General features: G+C 44.4%; 1 protein-coding gene across 3 annotated transcripts in view; it reads right to left on the reverse strand.

Annotated features, from left to right (window-relative positions):
• Window positions 1–415: 415 nt before the first annotated feature.
• The window catches only part of LOC132208866 (utrophin-like), a 249,157-nt gene continuing 229,278 nt past the window's right edge, over window positions 416–20,294 (reverse strand). The window contains exons 4-7 of one of the 3 annotated variants that reach the window (XM_059644178.1): window positions 9,485–9,605; window positions 4,117–4,278; window positions 1,967–2,026; window positions 416–459 (exon numbers count right to left, since the gene is read on the reverse strand). In XM_059644178.1, coding sequence (XP_059500161.1) covers window positions 9,563–9,605 — 43 coding nt within the window. In that variant the 3' untranslated portion in view covers window positions 416–459; window positions 1,967–2,026; window positions 4,117–4,278; window positions 9,485–9,562. Of the gene's footprint in view, window positions 460–1,966; window positions 2,027–4,116; window positions 4,279–9,484; window positions 9,606–20,294 lie in introns of those variants that run through there. The other 2 variants (XR_009444974.1, XR_009444973.1) reach the window with 2 other exon arrangements.

Genomic DNA, 20,294 nt, shown 5'->3' on the forward strand with positions numbered 1-20,294 from the left:
TTTCAGGGGAACGATCACAGGGGAAGGTTAGTCAAGCTACACCGGGTAAACGTGCATTTTTGGCTGAAGAAACATGTGTTTCAATGTGAGCTAATGGAAGAAGCCATGGAGTCAAAGCTAAACATTTCGACAATAAGACAACCATTCTTAAAAGCAGCAGACAGCGTGAAAAAGAAATGAGCTGCTTTAACATCCTCTTAAAATTTATGTGGAATATCAGATGGAATTTTCTTATTGACTCCATTGTGCAATCATGTCGAGCTAAAAATGTCAACTGCATTAATTAATACTAACCAGAAACGGACTTTGTAGTAAATGGTTTGACGATTTTCTGTATCTGGAACATCCCTTTTCCTTCTCGAACGAAGATCGTACCAACCTGTGGTACCAAACTGTGAGTCAAACGGATGGGACACATAATCTTTAAATTCCTCATCAAAACAGTCTCATCGTATGGTTCTGTGCAATAAAAGAGAAAGAATAAACATGTTTCCCACAATTTTGCTGATGTTTACGAACAGAATGCTCAAATTCAAAAAGTTTGGGCTGGCATGTCTGCTTCCTCCAGCCTGTTTAAACTGTTCCATTCAATGTGAAATTTGTGATAAGTTTTAGCACACAGGTCTATGTGATCTGCGCCACCACCTTCTATTAGTCATATATGCTTTCCCCCTCTTCCTGTAATACATTCCTTGAAGTGTTCAATGAGATTTTGATTTTAAATCTTATCGTCATATTCTTTTGATTCTCAAGCATCAATGAATCTGATGTTGCCGCCATTCCATGCAGTGCACAGCACGTCAAACAGGAGTCTTACTCTTGCCATGAGCACTGAGGTAGTATGGGGTCACAACTGTCTCATAGTTCAGAATGAAATTCTACATATAGGGCTATGAAGAGTCATGCAGTTAATTTTATTTGACACGCTATTTCTTTTCTTCACAAATATGCTGGATTTAAAGTGATCTTCACCCTCATTTAAAATGAATTCAATATCCAACCATCTGTAAAACTAGCATATCCAAATTTTAATTTGAGTTCAGTGTTACACAAATATATGACTTTTTAAAAAATTATGTTTGAGTCAACATTAACATTTCATTCCCTGACAGCGGGTGAACTTACTTTTAAACTCCAATTTTCCTTCCGTATTAATGGAGAGGTGAGCCTTTTTGCACCGAAAGGCTGCACCAGTTTATGCTAAAACTTACGGAACTGTAAGTTTCACAAATATGTTCCTCTTAAACACTAATTCCTATTGAAGCAGTATGAAGCTAAATTCATTCAACTGGACAGCAAAAATGGTCAAGATTTTAAAAGCAAGCAACTATTTTGAAGTCACTCTTCGAACTAAATTCCATCTTGGTGTGTGAGAGTCCATAGGTTCCTCACTCTCAACGAACCATTCAACTGTCATGCAATTACTGAAACACACAGACAAAAAACATCAATGTTAACAGTCACTAAGATTTTGAGAGTGATTTGGAATTCGTACTCAATACCCGCTGGGGAAAATCTGTTCCAATCTGGATAGTACTCACTTATTACCATCCCACCTACCTTCCCCAGCACCTCCTCCCCCACCACACTAGTTGTTTCTGAGCTCCCTTCCACCCTCCATTTCTCAGGAAGGGTCCTGACCCAAAACCCCAACTTTCTTGAGCCTCTGATGCTGCCTGCCCTGCTGTGTTCCTCCAGCTCCACAATGTGTTATCTCAGACACCAACATTGGCAGGTCTTACTATCTGGATAACTCATTCTCACCATGCAACAAGTGTTTTATAGTCATTTTCTGATCAGATTACGCATGTACATGTATATACATAAATATACATATTACACTTTTATGCCTGAACCACTAACCTAGAGGATATTTTAAAAGAGTCTCTTCATATCTGCATGAAAGAGAAATCATCAAGGTCATAACTTTCATTTTAGGAATAACTCGAACATTCAAAGTACTCACAGTCAGTGTCCCATTTCCTTGACCAGTCAATTTGATGTGAATCTTTCTTCCAAGTGGAAACTATAACAGCAATTATATTTGAGAGTCAAACACTTCATTGCATCACCAATATTTCCTTGTCTGTTTGAAGCATAAGATAATGAAATAATCATGGACAGATTGGCCAACAGTGTAATTTAATGTGTGTTATGGCAACTCAAAATCACAACCATTGAAGTGATCTTTAAAAAGCTGCTGTCATACACCAGAGCACTTTTTGAGATGCAGTGATGAACATACTTCCTGAGATGCAAATAATATATGCCAAAATAATTCCAAAGAATACCTTTACAATTAAAAAGAAGCTAAAAATCTCTTTACATTGCGAAGCTTGTCAGATTGCTATTAGTCAATGGAAATCGTTCAGAACAATTATTTATTCCCAGATGAAAAGGAAGTGTATACATTTCATGACAACAAAATGTGAGGCTGGATGAACACAGCAGGCCAAGCAGCATCTCAGGAGCACAAAAGCTGACGTTTCAGGCCGAGACCCTTTTCTCATGATCATTGTTTCTTGATTTAAAAATTAACCTGGCCGTTACAGCCTAGCATATGATTAATGGCATTACCTCTAAAATCTTCTTGGCTAAAGTGTTCAATAAATTGCTACAACCTGAAAGAAGTCATTCTTCCCTGAATTCATGGGCAACCAATTTGAAAATGTGGCCTCTGGTCGTAAAATCTTTCACAAATGAGAGTAATCTCTCCGGATATACACTATCAAGCCTCTTAAGAATCTTACATGTTGAAAAAATAAGATTTTTTTCAATCTTATAAACGCCAATGAATGTAGTCCCTGCCTGCCCAACTTTCATAAGCATAGCAATCCCCTCTGCCATTTCTCAAATCAACCCAGTCAACATGAGGTGTTCGGCCTCCGCAGCATTCGCTCTGTGGCCGTACATGACTTGTAAGTTACCATCCTGCTGCTACGTCTCTACTTCTATTTACGATGCAGTCCTCTGTCCATCCGAACATACTACCCTTGAACACATGGGCTCTTTTCTTTTGAGACACCTTATGAGCTGCACCTTATCAAATGCTTTGTTGAAATCTCAATGTACGACATCAACTGGTGGTCCTTCATCAGTAATGTTTGTTTCCTTCTCAAAGCACTGTAGCAAGTTTGTCAAGTATTATTTCCCCTTTATAAAAGGATGTTAACTCTGTAGGATGTTATAGCACACTAAGTACCCTGTTATTTCATCTTTCATTGCAGGCATGAACATCTACCCAGGTTGACCTAAATTGGCAATACATGCTTACTACTTTGTCCAAGTATCTTTGTAATAATGGTGTTCTGTTCACAATCTTTCAATCCTCTGAGAATTTTCCACAATCTAAGGATTCTTGGAAGATTATCATCAGTGCCTCCATTGTATCTGTAGCTGCGCTGTTCAACATGAGAGGATACATATCCCCTTGGATATTTTCTCTACTGATTGGAGTCATATTTGGAATTCTGTGCAGTGACATTCACTTTTAACAGTTTGCTAAATACTACCAGGAACAGAAATTGTGATTCAGCTGCAACTAAACTAAAGCTTTCAGCACAGAAGGAAGTCTTTCAATTCATTATGAACCTAATAACTCCTGAAAAGGGCAATACAATTTGCCTCAGTCCATAAATGTTCTTCCTCCAACATCCTGAGATGCATCATCTGTATTTCAACAAATTTACCACAGATTCTGTTTCAATCATCCTTTCAGCAATACGCATGACAACAATTCGGCATTCTTAGTCCCCCTGTAGCCTCCGTTGCACACGTGCATTCTTAGATGATTATTTCTTTGTGTGCCTGCTTTTTTGCTCGAATGGATAAAGGTAAATTTCTGTTCTTTTGTCATCAGAGCTATTGCCTCCTCATTCTCATCCTCCTTGTTTTATCCTGTGCTGGAATATTTAATTTGTTGACTTATCTGAAATATGTTGTTGAATGGATCGGGTTTTGTAACATTGCATTCCCCATAGACCATCTACCGATGCTGTTGCTTGTTCTAACAGTTATTATCTTGCAGAGAGGAAAATGCAGTTTGAAAGCAATGGAACATTATCGATGAAGAAGTTGATGCATAAATTGCTGCGATCTTCCAAACTACAAACTCACCTTCAATTCTTTCTTGGTCAGAGCATTATGCCGGCGCAAATGAATCGTGTTCTCAAAGGGACTTCCAAAACCATGGAATTGAATTTGCATGTTGATTTCTTCTTCCCTCTTCAGAAATGCAAAGTAGTATCGTGATGAAGCTTCCAAGGCGATGATTGTGTCCTTCAATGAACGGAAAAGTGACTTTTAGCTTCATGGAAATATTTCACTACTTCTATAGACATGAAAGGCAAACATTCTCCCTGCATATGACCCAGTCTCATTTTATCGTATCTTTCTGATTTTACATGCCACGGGATAATCATTGCAGTGTAACAGAAATGTTGATCATGGAAATTTATCACTGTTTTCATAAATAATGGCAAATTTTCAACATCTTGCAATTGTATGAAGGCTCAGTCTCATCACACCTCGCCTGCTGCACAAAGACATTCTTACACTGCTTTCAATGTTAGGGCTCAAACAAAACACAATCATGACACAAATGCATCAACACACCACTTTCAACAGGATCTGATATCCTTGCCAGGCACTGGAGGGGTTGCGGAGACTGGTGAGTGGATAAAGTCGTTCCTCTGTTCAAGCAGGAAAACAGGGACTTTCCAGGAAACTACAGACTGGTGAGTGTCTCATGTCTCAAAGGTATGGGCTAATAAGGGACAGCCAGCATGGCATTATGCGGGGCAGGTTATGTCTTACCAAGTCAGTTGAAGTTTTCAAGGAGGTGACAAGGGTGATCAATTCGGGTAGAACAGTTGATAGCATGTACATGGATTTTACGAACGTTTTCAACAAGGTCCCTCATGGTATGCTCATCCAGAAGATTAAGATCCATGAGATCCATGGTGACTTGGCCTGCCCATATAAGGCAGACGGTCGCGGTGGAAGGCTAACAAAGATCACACAGTATAGGGCTGGAGGAACACAGCAGGCCAGGCAGCATCAACAATGTCAGCTTTCCTGTTCCTCTGATGCTGCCTGACCTGCTGCGTTCCTCCAGCTCCACACTTGGTTAACTCTGATTCCAGCATCTACAGTTCTTGCCGTCTCAGTGGTGGAAAGCTGTTTTTCTGGCTGCAGCTCAGTGACGAGTGGTGTTCCGCATCGATGTGACTTCTGCTGTTTGTGATATATGTAAATGACTTGGTGGCAAATGTAGATTGGGGATTACTAAGTTGGCAGATGATATAAGGACCAGTGGACTTGTGGACAGCATGGAAGGGTGTCAAAGGACACAGCAAGATACAGACCAATTGCAAACACGAGCGGAGAAATGGCCGATGGAATTTAATCTGGGCAGGCATGAGGTGTTACATTTTAGGAGACCAAGTGTTAAGGAAAGGGATACACAGTTAATGGCAGAATCCCAAACAGCAGTGATGTCCAGAGGGATCTTGGGGTCCTAGACCATAACTCCCTGACAGTAGCCACACAAGTAGATAGGGTGGTCAAGAAGGCATATCGCATGCTTGCCTTTATTCATAGGAGAACTCAGTGCAAGAGTCAGGATGTCACACTGCAGCTTTACAAGACTTTGTTGAGACCACACAAAGTATTGCATCCAATTCTGGCCGCCACATTACACTTAGGATGTGCAGGCTTTGGACAGGGTGCAGAAGAGATTTACCAGCATGCTGACTGGAATAGAGGGTATGAACGAGAGGGAGGAGCTGGAAAAACTCTTCGTTTTCTCTGGGGCAGTAGAAGCTGAGGGCAGGCTTGATAGAAGTCTATAAAATTAGGAGATATTTCAATACAGCTAACAGTCAGAAAACTTCTCCCCCGGAGTTGAAGTGTCCACTATTAGGGGGCATGCATTTACGCTGAGAGGGGGGAAGTTCAAAAGAGATGTGAGGGGCAAATATTTCACACTGAGCATGTTAAAAGTGTGGAATACATTGCCCGGGGTGGTAGTGGATGCAGATACGATGAAAGCATTTAAAAGGGACTTTTAGTTCCGTGCACGAATATGCAAGGAATGGAGGACTATGGATCAAGGACAGGCAGAAGGGATTTTTTCATTTGTTGTCATGTTTGGCCCAACATGGTGGGCCAAAGGGCACATTCCTGTTGCCGTCGTGTTCCAAGTTTTATGCTCACTTGTATCATGATTACAAAAAGTAGGATTGGGAATAATTTTTGAGAAGCGTTTGAGAACATTACTTCATGTTAGGACAAACGGGATAAGGATGAGGTGACACAGCACAATCAGATCTTGGAGCCCATGATGAATCATAGGGACCTCACAAGCACCAATGATCAGAGGGATCTCAGGATCTTGATGTGTATGCCTGTTGATCCCACAATGTAATGGACCAGGTCGTTGAAGTGGTTTGGAAGGCAGATTGGATACTTGTCTTTATTAGACTTAATATTAAGTGACAGAGTTTCAGAATAGGCAGGGTATGTACAACACTGTTGGGCCGAACCAACATTAAGTCAACGATGAGAAAATACAGTGAGAATTGGACAACGATCAGGCTTGGCCTGAGAAAGGATAAGTTACATTTGCACCATACAAGTGCTAAGCAGCAATCAGCTCCAACAAGAGAGAATATGGCCATATCAAAAAAATTCCATGTCCTTACCCTCACATCATCGTTACATTTTTTTTTAAATGTGCAAGTGCAATCCAAGCCATGCAAGGCTACGGGCCAGGTGTTGGAAATGAGGTCAGAACAATTCAGTGCTTGTCCTTGACTGTCACAGAATCTGTCAGCTTAAGAATGCATTTCTCCTGTATTGTAGACTACTGAGGTGCTTGGCTATCCACTGAACCAAGGTTAACACTGATCTAAAACTAAACTGGGTCAGTTATATAATCAGCAGTAGCCAGGTCCATAGTGCAAACCACCCTGCTGTGGGACAGAGTAAGGCAAATCCAAGTGAGCGAGTGTGGTTGGAGACTCATTCGTTGGGGGCATAGATTCTGTTGCCACATTTGAGACACCAGGGCTGCGTGTTGCTTCCCTGGTGCAAGGTCAAGGACATCTCTGAGTGGTTGCAACAAATTCTAAAAGGGGAGGGTGAGCAGCCAGAGGCCACGGTGCACGTTGGTACCAATGACATCGGCAGAAAGAGGGATGACATTCTGCGGACTATGGGCAAGGAGTTAGCAAAGAGGCTGAAAGGCAGGACCGAGAGGGTAATAATTTATGGGTTGCCATGAGTGCCACATCTTAGTGAGCTAAGTCAGAGAAAGATAGGTGAGATGAATGCATGGTTAAGGAGCTGGCACAGGGGGCAGGGTTTCTGGTTCATGGATAATTGGGACCGTTTCTGAGCAAGGGGTGACCTGTCTAAGAGGGATGGGAGGCAAGACGCTGTCAGCGGGTCAGGACAGAGGGGACAAGTCGTTGTGAGCGGGTTACGACGGAGGGAACAAGTGCCTGTGAGCAGGTCAGGAAGGAGGGGCAAGTCGCTGTGAGCAGGTCAGGGCTGCGGGGGCAAGTCACAGTGAGCGGGTCAGGGCTGCAGGGGCAAATCCCTGTCAGCGGGACAGGGCTGCGGGGGCCAGTCCCTCTCAACGGGTCAGGGCTGCGGGGTCCAGTCCCTGTGAGCGGGACACGGCTGCGGGGTTCAGTCCCTGTGAGCGGGTCAGTGCTGCGGGGGCCAGTCCCTGTGAGCGGGTCAGGGCTACGGGGGCCTGTCCCTGTGAGCGGGACATGGCTGCGGGGGGCAGTACGCGGTGAGCAGGACACGGCTGCGGGGGGCAGTACGCTGTGAGCGGGACACGGCTGCGGGGGGCAGTACGCTGTGAGCAGGACACGGCTGCGGGGGGAAGTACGCTGTGAGCGGGACAGGGCTTCGGGGCCCAGTCCCTGTGAGCGGGACAGGGCTGCGGGGCCCAGTCCGCTGTGAGCGGGACACGGCTGCGGGGGGCAGCACGCTGTGAGCGGGACACGGCTGCAGGGGGCAGTACGCTGTGAGCGGGTCAGGGCCGCGGGGGCCAGTCACTGTGAGTGGGTCAGGGCTGCGGGGGCCAGTCCCTGTGAGCAAGTCAGGGCCGCGGGGGCCAGTCCCTGTGAGCGGGACAGGGCTGCGGGGGCCAGTCCCTGTGAGCGGGTCAGGGCTGCGGGGGCCAGTCCCTGTGAGCGGGTCAGGGCTGCGGGGGCCAGTCCCTGTGAGCGGGTCAGGGCTGCGGGGGCCAGTCCCTGTGAGCGGGTCAGGGCTGCGGGGGCCAGTCCCTGTGAGCAGGTCAGGGCTGCAAGGGCCAGTCTGTGAGCGGGTCAGGGCTGCGGGGGCCAGTCCCTGTGAGCGGGTCAGGGCTGCGGGGAGAAGTCACTTCGGGCGGATCAGGACTGCTGGTCGAAGTCACTGTGAGCGGGACAGGACTGCCGGGGGGAAGTCACTGTGACCGTCTCAGGAATGCAGGGGCAAGTTGATCCAGTGAATTCAAATATGAAATTACACGAAAGACAGCAATGAATTTAAAGCATCAAGAGGAAAGGGATTTGGAATCGAGCATTAGTTCGTGGGGATGGAGCAGCACTTGGAATATTGCCTTCAGTTCTGGTTGCTTCATTACAGGGAGGATGTGGAAGCTTTAGTGAGGGTGTAGAAGAGAGTTAGCAGGATGCTGCATGGAATGGATGGCAGGTCTTAGGAGAAAGGGTTCGGGGGCGAGGACTTTTCTCATTGGAGCAAAGAAGAATGAGAGGTGACTTGATTGAGGTCCACAAGATGATGAGAGGCATAGCTGGAGTGGATAGTCAGAGATTTTTTCCCAGAGCAGAAATGACTATTACGAGGGGGAGAAATTTTAAGGTGACTGGAGGAAGGAGGAGGGGAGATGTCAGAGCTAAGTTCTTTACACAGAGAGTGGCGGGTGTGTGGAATGCACTGCTGGCAGTGGTAATGGAGTCAGATACATTTAGAGACTTTTAAGCGACTCTTGGATAGGCACATGAAGGACAGTAAAATGAAGGGTATGCAGGGTAGCTTGATCTTAGTGGGATAATAGGTCGGCACAACATCGTGGGCCGAAGGGCCTGTACTGTTCTTTGTTCTCTGTTCAGCCAAAGGTTCTTTTCTTTTGAGGAGCGGGGAATTGATTGTCGTTTTTAAAGACAGAACTGGAGGACAGAGAAAGATATCAAGGAAGGTTGCACGTTAGTGACAGTATCAACAAGTCCTCAGCAGATGCACTCTCTGAGTAACTACACTGTTTTGAAGGCGAGAGGACCAATGATATCATTAAGCCCCCCTTGTTTTTGTATTGTGTATGTCTGACATATGCGCAAATGGACAACCTCACTCTCCTGCTAAGCTGCAGAATGAATAATGCTGCAATATTTGTCAACTCCCAAATGGGCATTGATACATTAGTAAATCTCACATCAATAAACTTACATCTCAAGGTTCTCACCTTCTAGGACTGTTTGTACTGGGAAATAACCCAAACGAGGATGCTTGGCCAAGTATTTCTTTGATCTGAACTTATTTTTCAGCACCTTGGTGAAATCACGCACATCTTCACCTGATGTTGTCTAAAAATGTAAAATAAATCAAATTTAGTTCAGAATTAACAATGAACCAATCGACTCAACTCACTCGATAATCCATGCTCTCCCTACTAAATGTCTTTGAAGATGTAAAATTGAAGAGTCTGCAACTCTGAGGGATAAAGTCAGCTATCTTTCTGTAAGATTATGATAAAGTTAGATATGTCTGAATGTGAGTTTCAGACTATTAAGCTTCAGTTTCATAGAGTCAGACAGCATGAAAACAGATCCTTTGGTCCAACCAGTCTATGCTGATCACAATCCCAAACTGAACTAGTTCCACCTGCCTGTGCTTGGCCCATATCTCTCCAAACATTTCTGTCATCTTTCTATCTTCTGGCTACAACATCACCTGAGAAGAATTCTCCATCTTGTGGCCAAATACTAGAACTATACAATTAAGTCATTTCAAATGATACACAGATCCAGGATTCACATTAGTGGCCTTTCTGGTTGAACTGCTAATTATTTTAACAATAGTGCATTTTTTTGTCCAATTTTGCCATATAATCCAGTGATCCAAAATTCATCTCATTGGGTTTAATTTTTTTGGTTTTCTGTACTGTGTCAAAGATGAGATCAATACATTGGTGAGAAATTATCTTGGTTTGGAGATTCAAAGTCACTATAGTCCCAGATGGGACCACAGGGCTGCTCTCACAGTCAAGAGAGATATCTGGAGGTGGTTTAAATTGAAGGTTACCACACCTCAGATGAGGAGACAGGTTGAGAAGGAGACTCCTTCATTGTAACTTCAGACAGTGTAGTATCCCATGCTGTTGGTATCATTCTGAATTACAAACCAGCCAACTGAGCTAACTGGCTCCCAGGCAAAATATAGAATCAGTTTGGGTAGAGATAAGGAGCAGCAAAGGAAAGAAGTCACGGCTGTGACAGTTTCAGATTCATAGATCCCCTATCAGAAGATACAGTCCAGGATAGCAGAGAGGCTATAGACCAAGAAGTAATGGGATCTTGTCAGAAAGATGTTACAATAAACTGTGAATTCAATTTGCACAGGTAGTCTGGAAGATTCTTTTTTATTCACAGGATGTGGATGTTGCTGGCTAAGCCCAATTACCCTGGAGAAGGTGGTGGTGAGCTGCCTTCTTGAATAACTGCAGTCCTTAGAGCAGTGCTGTTCAGAAAGAAGCTCCAGAATCTTAACTCAATGACTATTAATGAACAGTGATATCGTTCCGAGTCAGGATAGTGTGTGTGGCTTGGAGGGAAACTTGCATGGGGCACTAATTATGCATTAGTGATGATAGAACAGATGTTGAAGGTGGTGGGTGGGGTACCAATCCAACAGGCTGCTTTGTCCCATATGGTTCAAGCTTCCTGAGTGTTGACGGAGCTGCACCAGTCCTGACCAGTGGAGATTACATTCCTGACTTGAGCTTGATAGATGGTGGACAGGCTTTGTGTAGGTAGGGGGCTCATTATTCACTGCAGAATTCTTAACCTCTGACCTGCTCTTGTCGTCACAATAATTATAAGTTTGGTCCAGTTCAGTTTCTGGAAACCTGATAAGCCTCAGAATATTGGCAGTAAAGGAGTGTAAGTCATGGGGCAATGGTTAGATTCTCCTTAATGGTGACGTTCATTGCCTGTAACTTGCGCAGCACAACTACCACTTGCTTCTCTTCAGCTCAAAACTAGTTATGTTCCGTGGATATGGACTACTTCAGCATCTGAGGAGCTATGAGTGGTGCTGAACATTGCACAATCAACTGAGAACATCCCCACGTACGACCTTCTGACGGAGGGATGGCATTTGATCAAATAGTTGAAGATGGTTGAGCTCAGGGCACAAATTTACGTAACCCCCGCAGTGATGCTTTGGAGTTGGGGCAACTGACTTCCAACAACCACAACCACTTGCTTTATGGTAAGGTTCCAGCCAGCAGAGGGTTTTTCACCTGATTCTTACTGACTGCAGCTTTGCGACGGCTCCTTGATGTCATATTTGGTTGAATGGCACCTTGATGTTAAGAGCAGTTATCTACCCCTCAGCATATATTCACAGAATGCATTTGGAGTCTTAAAACTGTACCACTGGAACCAAGCAGGGATTAAGATATTTTAGACCTGATAGTATGTTTTGAGATACAACTCATCAATAGTATAGGATTCTCTGGATAAGAATGATCAGGATGTGGTAGAATTTTACATCAAGGTCGAGGTTGAGAATTCGGTCTGAAACTGTTTAATATCTTAAACTTTCATTGAAGATAATTCAGGAGTATAAAGGCAGAGTTGAACTGGGAAAATAGTTTAAAAGGTAAGACCATAGAGAAACAATGGCAGATGTTTCAGGGGATATTTCATAACTCTGAACAAAAATATTGTCAATTTAGAATGAAAGGATGTACAGCTAGAATGCACCATGGTGCCATCTGTTGCTATCTAAGAAAGTTAAAGATAGTATAAATTGAAAGAAAGATTGGAAAATTGTGGAACTGGAAATATTTCAGATGTGAACAAAAGATGACCAAAGTAATAATGAGGGAGACATTAATATAAATACAGTAAAGGCTTCCACAAGTGTATCAAAAGGAAAAGAGTAAAGACAGTGAATAATGGCTCATGAGAGGGTGAGACTGGGGAATTCATGATGGGAAATGAGGGTAATGGCACAAGCTTTGAACCAATATTTTCCATCTGATTTCACAGTAGAAAACATACAAAAAATATCAATGGGCGAAAAGTAGGGAGCAAAAGGGAGAAGGAAATCCTCAAGGAAACATTGAGGAAAACTGAGAAGATGAAGTTAACAGGTTCCCTGGGACCTAAAGACTTGGATCCCAGGTATGCAAAGAGTCCAACCCCACATCGTACCATCAGAGCTTTATTTCTTTTAATAATACTCCATAAACTTCAACCCCTAATTACTAGCTCCCATATTTATACAACCAACTCACACTCAATTCATCCTCAATTAATACAGACATAAAACCTGTTCCCTCACTTCGTTAGTTCTCAGGCATCCCTTCAGACTAAATTAGATGATAACATGGAGGATTATAAGAGTTGACTGCAGAGATGAGATTAAATTAGGTTCCCTACAGTGTGGAAACAAGTCCGACAGCCCAACAAGTCCACATCGCCCCTTGCAGCATCCCACCCCACCCCTATAACCCAAACACCACTGAACACGATGGGCAATTCAGCATGGCCGATCCACCTAGCCTGCACATCTTTGGACTGCGGGAGGAAATTGGAGCACATGGAGCAAACCCATGCAGACACAGGGAGAATGTGCAAACTCCGCACAGACAGTTACCCAAGGCTGGAGTCGAACCCGGGCCCTGGCGCTGTGAGGCTGAAGAGCTAACCACTGAGTCACCGTGCTGCCCAAATGGATGTATTGGCTGTAATCTTTTCTAGATTGTGGAAAGATCCCAGCAGAATGCAGCGAAGTACGAATTTACTTCGTCTAAAGTTTGTCATTGGGAAATTGCTAGAATTTATTATTGAGAAGGCAGCAGCAAACCATTTAGATCATATTCAGGCAGATTTGATAAGTTAAGTGAAAAGGATAAATTTAAAAATATGGTGAATCCATTTGAGTTTCTACTTCAAGGAATTCTAATTCTTCAACAAACCGGGTCGTTGAAGCGAAATTAGCAGATGTCGTTAATTTGGATTTCCAAAAGGCGTACATGAAGCACAAAAATTTAGCTTCTATGCACAGCATGTATTTTAGAAGGCACGTGAGGTGCAAATCTTTATTTCAAGGAGGGAAGGAGTGAAAATCTTTCCACACAAGACATTGGTGACGCCACTCAAGGAGCACAGTGTACAGTTTTGGTCTATTAAGCGAGGATATGCTTACAACAGCAGTTCTCAGAACGTTCATGATGTTAATTCCAGGGGTAAAAAGGGTTATTTTGTGCAGAGTGAACTGGACAATGTTCAGGCTCAGCTGGTAACATGCTGGGTCAAAATCCAAAATTCCCTCCCTAATGGCATTGTATCTACCAACAGCAAATGTACTTTCAGCAGTTCAAGAAGGAAACTAACTGCTACCTTCTCAAGGGCAACGAGGGACAGTTGTGCTTCAGACCTCAAATGCCCGTTCTCATTTAGAAAATAATCTACGCCTCCATTTTTCCTACCAAAGCACATAACCTCACAGTGTCCCACACAGTCTCTGTCTGCCACTTCTTTGCCCAGTCTCCGAGCCTATGCAAGTCCTTCTTCAACTTCCTCACTGCTATCTGTCCCTCCATCTGTCACTGTGTCGACTGTAAACTCAGCAACAATGTCTCAGTTGCTTCGTACATATCATGAAGGTATTACGTGAACTGTTGTGGTCCCAACACTGATCCCTGCAGGACTCCACTAGTCACCAGCTGCCATCCTGTAAAAGACCCCTTTATCTACACTCTCTGCCTTCTGACAGTCAGCCAATGCTCGATCTATGGCAGTACCTTGCTAAAACACTATGGGCTCTCATCTTATTTGGTACCTTCTCAACAGCGTTCTGGAAATCCAAACAAATCACATTCACTGGCTTCCTTTTGTCTAACTTGCTCACTTTCTACTCAAAGAATTCTAACAGATTTGTCAAGTATAACTTCCCCTCGATGAAGCTGTGCTGATTCAGCCCGATTTTGTCATGTACTTCCAAGGTCTCTGCAATCTCATCCTTAATAATGGACTCTAAAATCTTACCAATGATTGAGGTCAGGATAACTGGCCTATAATTTCCCTTCTTCTGCCTCTCTCTTTTCATAAACAGGGGTGTTGCTTTAGCCATTTTCCAAATCCCTGAGATCCTCCCTATCTCCAGTGATTCCTGAAAGATCACCACTAATGCCTCAACAATTTCCTCAGCTATCTCCTTCAGAACTCTGCAGTACAGTCCATCTGGTCCAGGGTGATTGGTCCACCTTCAGACTTTTCTGCTTCCCGAGCACCTTTTCCTTAGTTATGGCTGTGAAATTCACCACTGCCCCTAACTCTCAAAGTTCTAGTATGCGATTGGTGTTTTCCACCATGAAGACTGATACAAAGTACCTGTTCAGTTCCTCTTCCATTTCTTCGTTCCTCATACTGATTCTTCAGCCTCCTTTTCCAGTGATCTACTGCTACTTTTTAATGTCAGTTGCAATACTGGTCGAAGACGATATCACAGCTGTACTGAAGGAGGGCCCCATGGAGGGCTCAAGCATTGAGGCAATATGGGTAGAACTCAGAAATAGGAAGGATGCAGTAACAATGCTGGGGCTGTACTACAGGCCTCCCAACAGCGAGCGTGAGATAGAGGTACAAATATGTAAACAGATAATGGAAAGGTGTAGGAGAAACAGGGTGGTGGTGATGGGAGATTTTAATTTTCCCAACATTGACTGGGATTCACTTAGTGTTAGGGGTCAAGATGGAGCAGGATTTGTAAGGTGTGTCCAGGAGGGTTTTCAAGAGCAGTGTGTATGTAGTCCAACTCGGGAAGGGGCCATACTGGACCTGGTGCTGGGGAATGAACCCAGCCAGATGGTTGAAATTACAGCAGGGAGTGACTTTGGAAATAGCGACCACAATTCCCTAAGTTTTACAATACTCATCGACAAGGATGGCAGTGGTCCTAAAGGAAGAGTTCTAAACTGGGGGAAGGCCAACTATACCAAGATTTGGCAGCATCTGGGGAATTTCGATTGGGAGAAACTGTTTGAAGGTAAATCCACATTTGATATGTGGGAGGCTTTTCAAGAGAGTTTGATTAGCGTGCAGGACATGTTCCTGTGAAAATGAGGAACAGAAAAGGCAAGATGAGGGAACCATTGGTGACAGATGAAATTGTGAGACTAGCCAAGAGGAAAAAGGAAGCATAGATTAGGTCTAGGCGACTGAAGAGAGATGAATCTTTGGAAGAACACGGGGAATTTCGAGCGCATCTGAAACGAGGGATGAAGAGGGCTAAGAGAAGACATGAGATATTGCTGGCAAACATGGTTAAGGAAAATCCCAAAGCCTTTTATTCATATATAAAGAGCAAGAGGGTAACTAGAGGAAGGATTGGCCCACTTAAGGACAAAGAAGCAACGTTATGCACTGAGTCAGAGAAAATGGGTGACATTCTTAACAGAGATAATGGGAACTGCAGATGCTGGAGAATTCCAAGATAATACAATGTGAGGCTGGATGAACATAGCAGGCCAAGCAGCATCTCAGGAGCACAAAAGCTCCTGAGATGCTGCTTGGCCTGCTGTGTTCATCCAGCCTCACACTGTATTATCTTGACATTCTTAACAAATACTTTGCATCGGTATTCATCAAGGGGAGGGACATGACAGATGGTGATGTGAGGGATAGATGTTTGCTTACTCCAGGTCAAGTTGACACAAGGAAGGATGAAGTGTTGGGTCTCCAAAAAGGCATTAAGGTGGGGATCTATACCAGGTTATTGAGGGAAGCGAGACAGGAAATAGCCGGGGCCTTAACAGATATCTTTGCAGCATCCTTAGACACGGGTGAGGTCCCGGAGGACTGGAGACTTGCTCATGTTGTCGCCTTGTTTAAGAAGGTTAGCAAGGATAACCCAGGTAATTATTGACCAGTGAGCCTGACGTCAGTGGTCGGGAAGCTACTGGAGAAGATACTGAGGGATAGGATCTGTTCCCATTTGGAAGCAAATCAGCTTATCAGTGATAGGCAACATGGTTTTGTGCAGGGAAGGTCATGTCTAACCAACTTAATAGACTTCTTTGACGACGTGACAAAGTTGATTGAAAGGGAAAGGCTGTAGATGTCATTTACATGGACTTCAGTAAGGTGTTTGATAAGGTTCTCCATGGCAGGCTGATGGAGAAAGTGAAGTCGCATGGGGTCCAGGGTGTGCTCGCTCGATGGATAGAAAAAAAATGGGCTCGGCAACAGGAGACAGAGAGTAGCGGTAGTAAGGAGTTTCTCAAATTGGAGACCTGTGACCAGTGGTGTTCCACAAGGTTCTGTGCTGGGACCACTGTTGTTTGTGATATACGTAAATGATTTGGAGGAAGGTGTAGGTGGTCTGATCAGCAAGTTTGCAGATGACACTAAGATTGGTGGAGCAGCAGATAGTGAGGGGGACTGTCAGAGATTACAGCAGAATATAGATAGACTGCAGAGTGTGGCAGATAAATGGCAGATGGAGTTCGATCCGGGCAAATGTGAGGTGATGCATTTTGGAAGATCTAATTCAAGGGCGAACTATACAGTAAATGGTAAAGTCCTAGGGAAAATTGATGAACAGAGAGACCTGGGTGTTCAGGTCCATTGTTCCCTGGAGGTGGCAAGCCAGGTGAAGAGGGTGGTCAAGAAGGCATACGGCATGCTTTCCTTCATCGGACGGGGTACTGAGTACAAGAGTTGGCAGGTCATGTACTGTTGTATAAGACTTTGGTTCAGCCACATTTAGAGTACTGTGTACGTTACCAAAAGGACGTGGACGGTTTGGGCAGGGTGCAGCGGAGGTTCACCAGGATGTTGCCTGGTATGGAGGGTGCTAGCTATGAAGAGAGGTTGAGTAGATTAGGATTATTTTCATGAGAAAGATGGAGATTGGGGGTACCTGATTGAGGTCTACAAAATCATGAGGGGAGAGACAGGGTGGATAGCAAGAAGCTTATTCCCCAGAGTGGGGGACTCAATTACTAGGGGTCATGAGTTCAGAGTGAGAGGAGGAAAGTTTAAGGGAGATAGGCGTGGAAAGTTCTATACACAGAGGGTGGTGGGTGCCTGGAACGCGGTGCCAGCGGAGCTGGTAGACGCAGACACATTAGCGTCTTTTCAGATATATCTGGACAGATACCTGCAACAGGTATGAGATTGTTGCTCCCTGTACGGTTGAGGAAAAGGACTGTGGACAGGATGAGCCAGCTGACCATGGCACCGTGGCGCACAAGGTCATTCAAGAGGGGGGGAGCAAAAAGACAGGTAGTTGTTATCAGGGATTCTATAATTAGAGGGACAGATAGTATCCTGTGCAAGCTGCATCGGGCGTCCCTCACGGTGTGTTGCCTGCCCGGTGCCAGGGTGCGAGACATCTCCGACCGGGTTGAAAGGATATTGGAGCAGGAGGGGGAAGATCCGGTTGTTGTGGTCCACGTTGGGACTAACATCATAGGCAAAGCTCGGGTAGAGGTCCTGCTCAGGGATTATGAAACACGAGGAAAGAAATTGAAGTACAGGTCCTCAAGGGTTATAATCTCTGGATTACTGCCCGAGCCACGTGCCAATTGGCATAGGGAAAAGAAAGTTAGGGAAGTAAACATGTGGCGAAGGAATTGGTGTGGGAAAGAGGGATTCCATTTCATGGGGCATTGGCATCAGTTTTGGAACCGGGGGGGATCTGTACCATCGGGACAGTCTCCACCTGAACCGATCTGGAACCAGTGTTCTAGCAAAAAAGATGAATAGGGTGGTCAGTCAGACTTTAAACTCGTGAGTCGGGGGGAAGGGAAAGTGAAAGAGGCAGGGAGTATGGAGTTAAATGGAAAGATAAGCAACAGGATAGCATGTGTACAGGAGGATTTAAGCTCGAGGCAGACTAGGAATACAGCAAAAAGGAAGGATAACTTAAGGCATCTTGGCATGTCCAACCTCTCTCATATTGATAAGAAAGCTTGCATTAAGACACTTCATCTAAATGCTCTTAGCATTCGCAACAAAGTAGATGAATTAACAGCACAAATCCTCTTGAATGATTATGATGTGGTAGGCAGCACAGAGACATGGTTGCAGGGAGCTCAGGACTGGCAGTTAAACATCCAAGGATTCACAACATATCGAAAAGAGAGGGAGGTGGGCAGAGCGGGTGGGGTTCCCTTGTTCGTTAAGAATGGAATGAGATCTACGGCACTAAATGACATAGGGTCAGAAGATGTGGAGTCTATGTGGGTGGAATTGAGGAACCACAAAGGCAAAAAAAACTATAATGGGAGTTATGTACACACCTCCTAACAGTGATCAGGATGAGGGGCGCAAGATGCACCAAGAAATAAATAGGGCACGTCAGAAAGGCAAGGTCACGGTGATCATGGGGGACTTCAACATGCAGGTGGATTGGGTGAATAATGTTGCTGGTAGATCCAAAGAAAAAGAGTTCATGGAATGTTTGCAGGATGGCTTTTTGGAACAGCTTGTGATGGAGCCCAGAAGGGAACAGGCTATTCTGGACTTGGTGCTATGCACTGAGCCAGACTTTATAAAAGATCTTAAAGTAAGGGAACACTTAGGAGGCAGTGATCATAATATGGGAGAGTTCGGTCTGCAGTTTGAAAGAGAGAAGGCAAAATCGGATGGAATGGTATTCCAGTTAAATAAAGGTAATTACAGGGGCATGAGAGGGGAATTGACGAAGATCGACTGGAAGCAGAGCCTAGCGGGGAAGACAGTAGACCAACAATGGCAGGAGTTTATACGTGTTACTGAGGACAGAGTACAGAGGTTCATGCCAAAGAAAACAAAGATTATCTGGGGTGGGATTAGACAGCCATGGCTGACAAAGGAAGTCAGGAAATATATCAAAGTAAAAGAGACAGCCTATAAAGTGGCCAAGAGCACTGGGAAATCAGAAGATTGGGAAGGCTACTAAAACAGACAGAGGATAACAAAGAGAGCAACAAGGAAGGAGAAGATCATTTTGAAGGTAGGCTAGCTAGTAATATTAGAAATGATAGTCAAAGCTTCATTCAATACACAAGAAACAAATGAGAGGCCAAAGTAGATATTGGGCCGCTCCAAATTGATGCTGGAAGGCTAGTAATGGGAGATCAGGGAATAGCTGAAGAACTCAATAAGTACTTTGCGTCAGTCTTCACAGTGGAAGACATGAGTAGTATGCCAACAATTAGGGAGAGTCAGGGGGCAGAGTTGAGTACGGTAGGCATTTCAAAAGAGAAAGTGCTAGAAAACCTAAAGGGTCTAAAAATTGATAAATCCCCTGGCCCCGATGGGCTACATCCTAGAGTTCTGTGGGAGGTGGCTGAGGAAATCGCGGAGGCATTGGTCGTGATCTTTCAAAAGTCACTGGAGTCAGGGAAAGTCCCAGATGATTGGAAAATTGCTGTTGTAACTCACTTGTTTAAGAAAGGATCAAGGCAAAAGATGGAAAATTACAGGCCGATTAGCCTAACCTCAGTAGTTGGTAAAATTCTAGAATCCATTGTCAAGGATGAGATTTCTAAATTCCTGGAAGTGCAGGGTCAGATTAAAACAAGTCAGCATGGATTTAGTCAGGGGACGTCGTGCCTATTAGAATTCTTTGAAGAGGTAACAAGTATGTTAAACCAGGGAATCCCAGTAGATGTTATCTATCTAGACTTCCAAAAGGCCTTTGATACAGTGCCTCACAGGACGCTGCTGAGCAAGGTGAGGGCCCATGGTGTTCAAGGTAAGCTACTGGCTTGGATTGAGGACTGGCTGTCTGACAGAAGGCAGAGAGTTGGGATAAAAGGCTCTTTTTCAGAATGGCAACCGGTGACGAGCGGTGTCCCGCAGGGTTCAGTGTTGGGGCCACATCTGTTCACCTTATACATTAATGATCTGGATGAAGGGACTGCGGGCATTCTGGCGAAGTTTGCCGATGATACGAAGATAGGTGGACAGTCAGGTCGTACTGAGGAGGTGGGGAAGCTGCAGAAAGATGTAGACAGTTTAGGAGAGTGACCCAGGAAATGGCTGATGAAA

The sequence above is a fragment of the Stegostoma tigrinum genome, unplaced genomic scaffold, assembly GCF_030684315.1.
Source record: "Stegostoma tigrinum isolate sSteTig4 unplaced genomic scaffold, sSteTig4.hap1 scaffold_55, whole genome shotgun sequence".
Taxonomy (NCBI): Eukaryota; Metazoa; Chordata; class Chondrichthyes; order Orectolobiformes; family Stegostomatidae; genus Stegostoma; species Stegostoma tigrinum.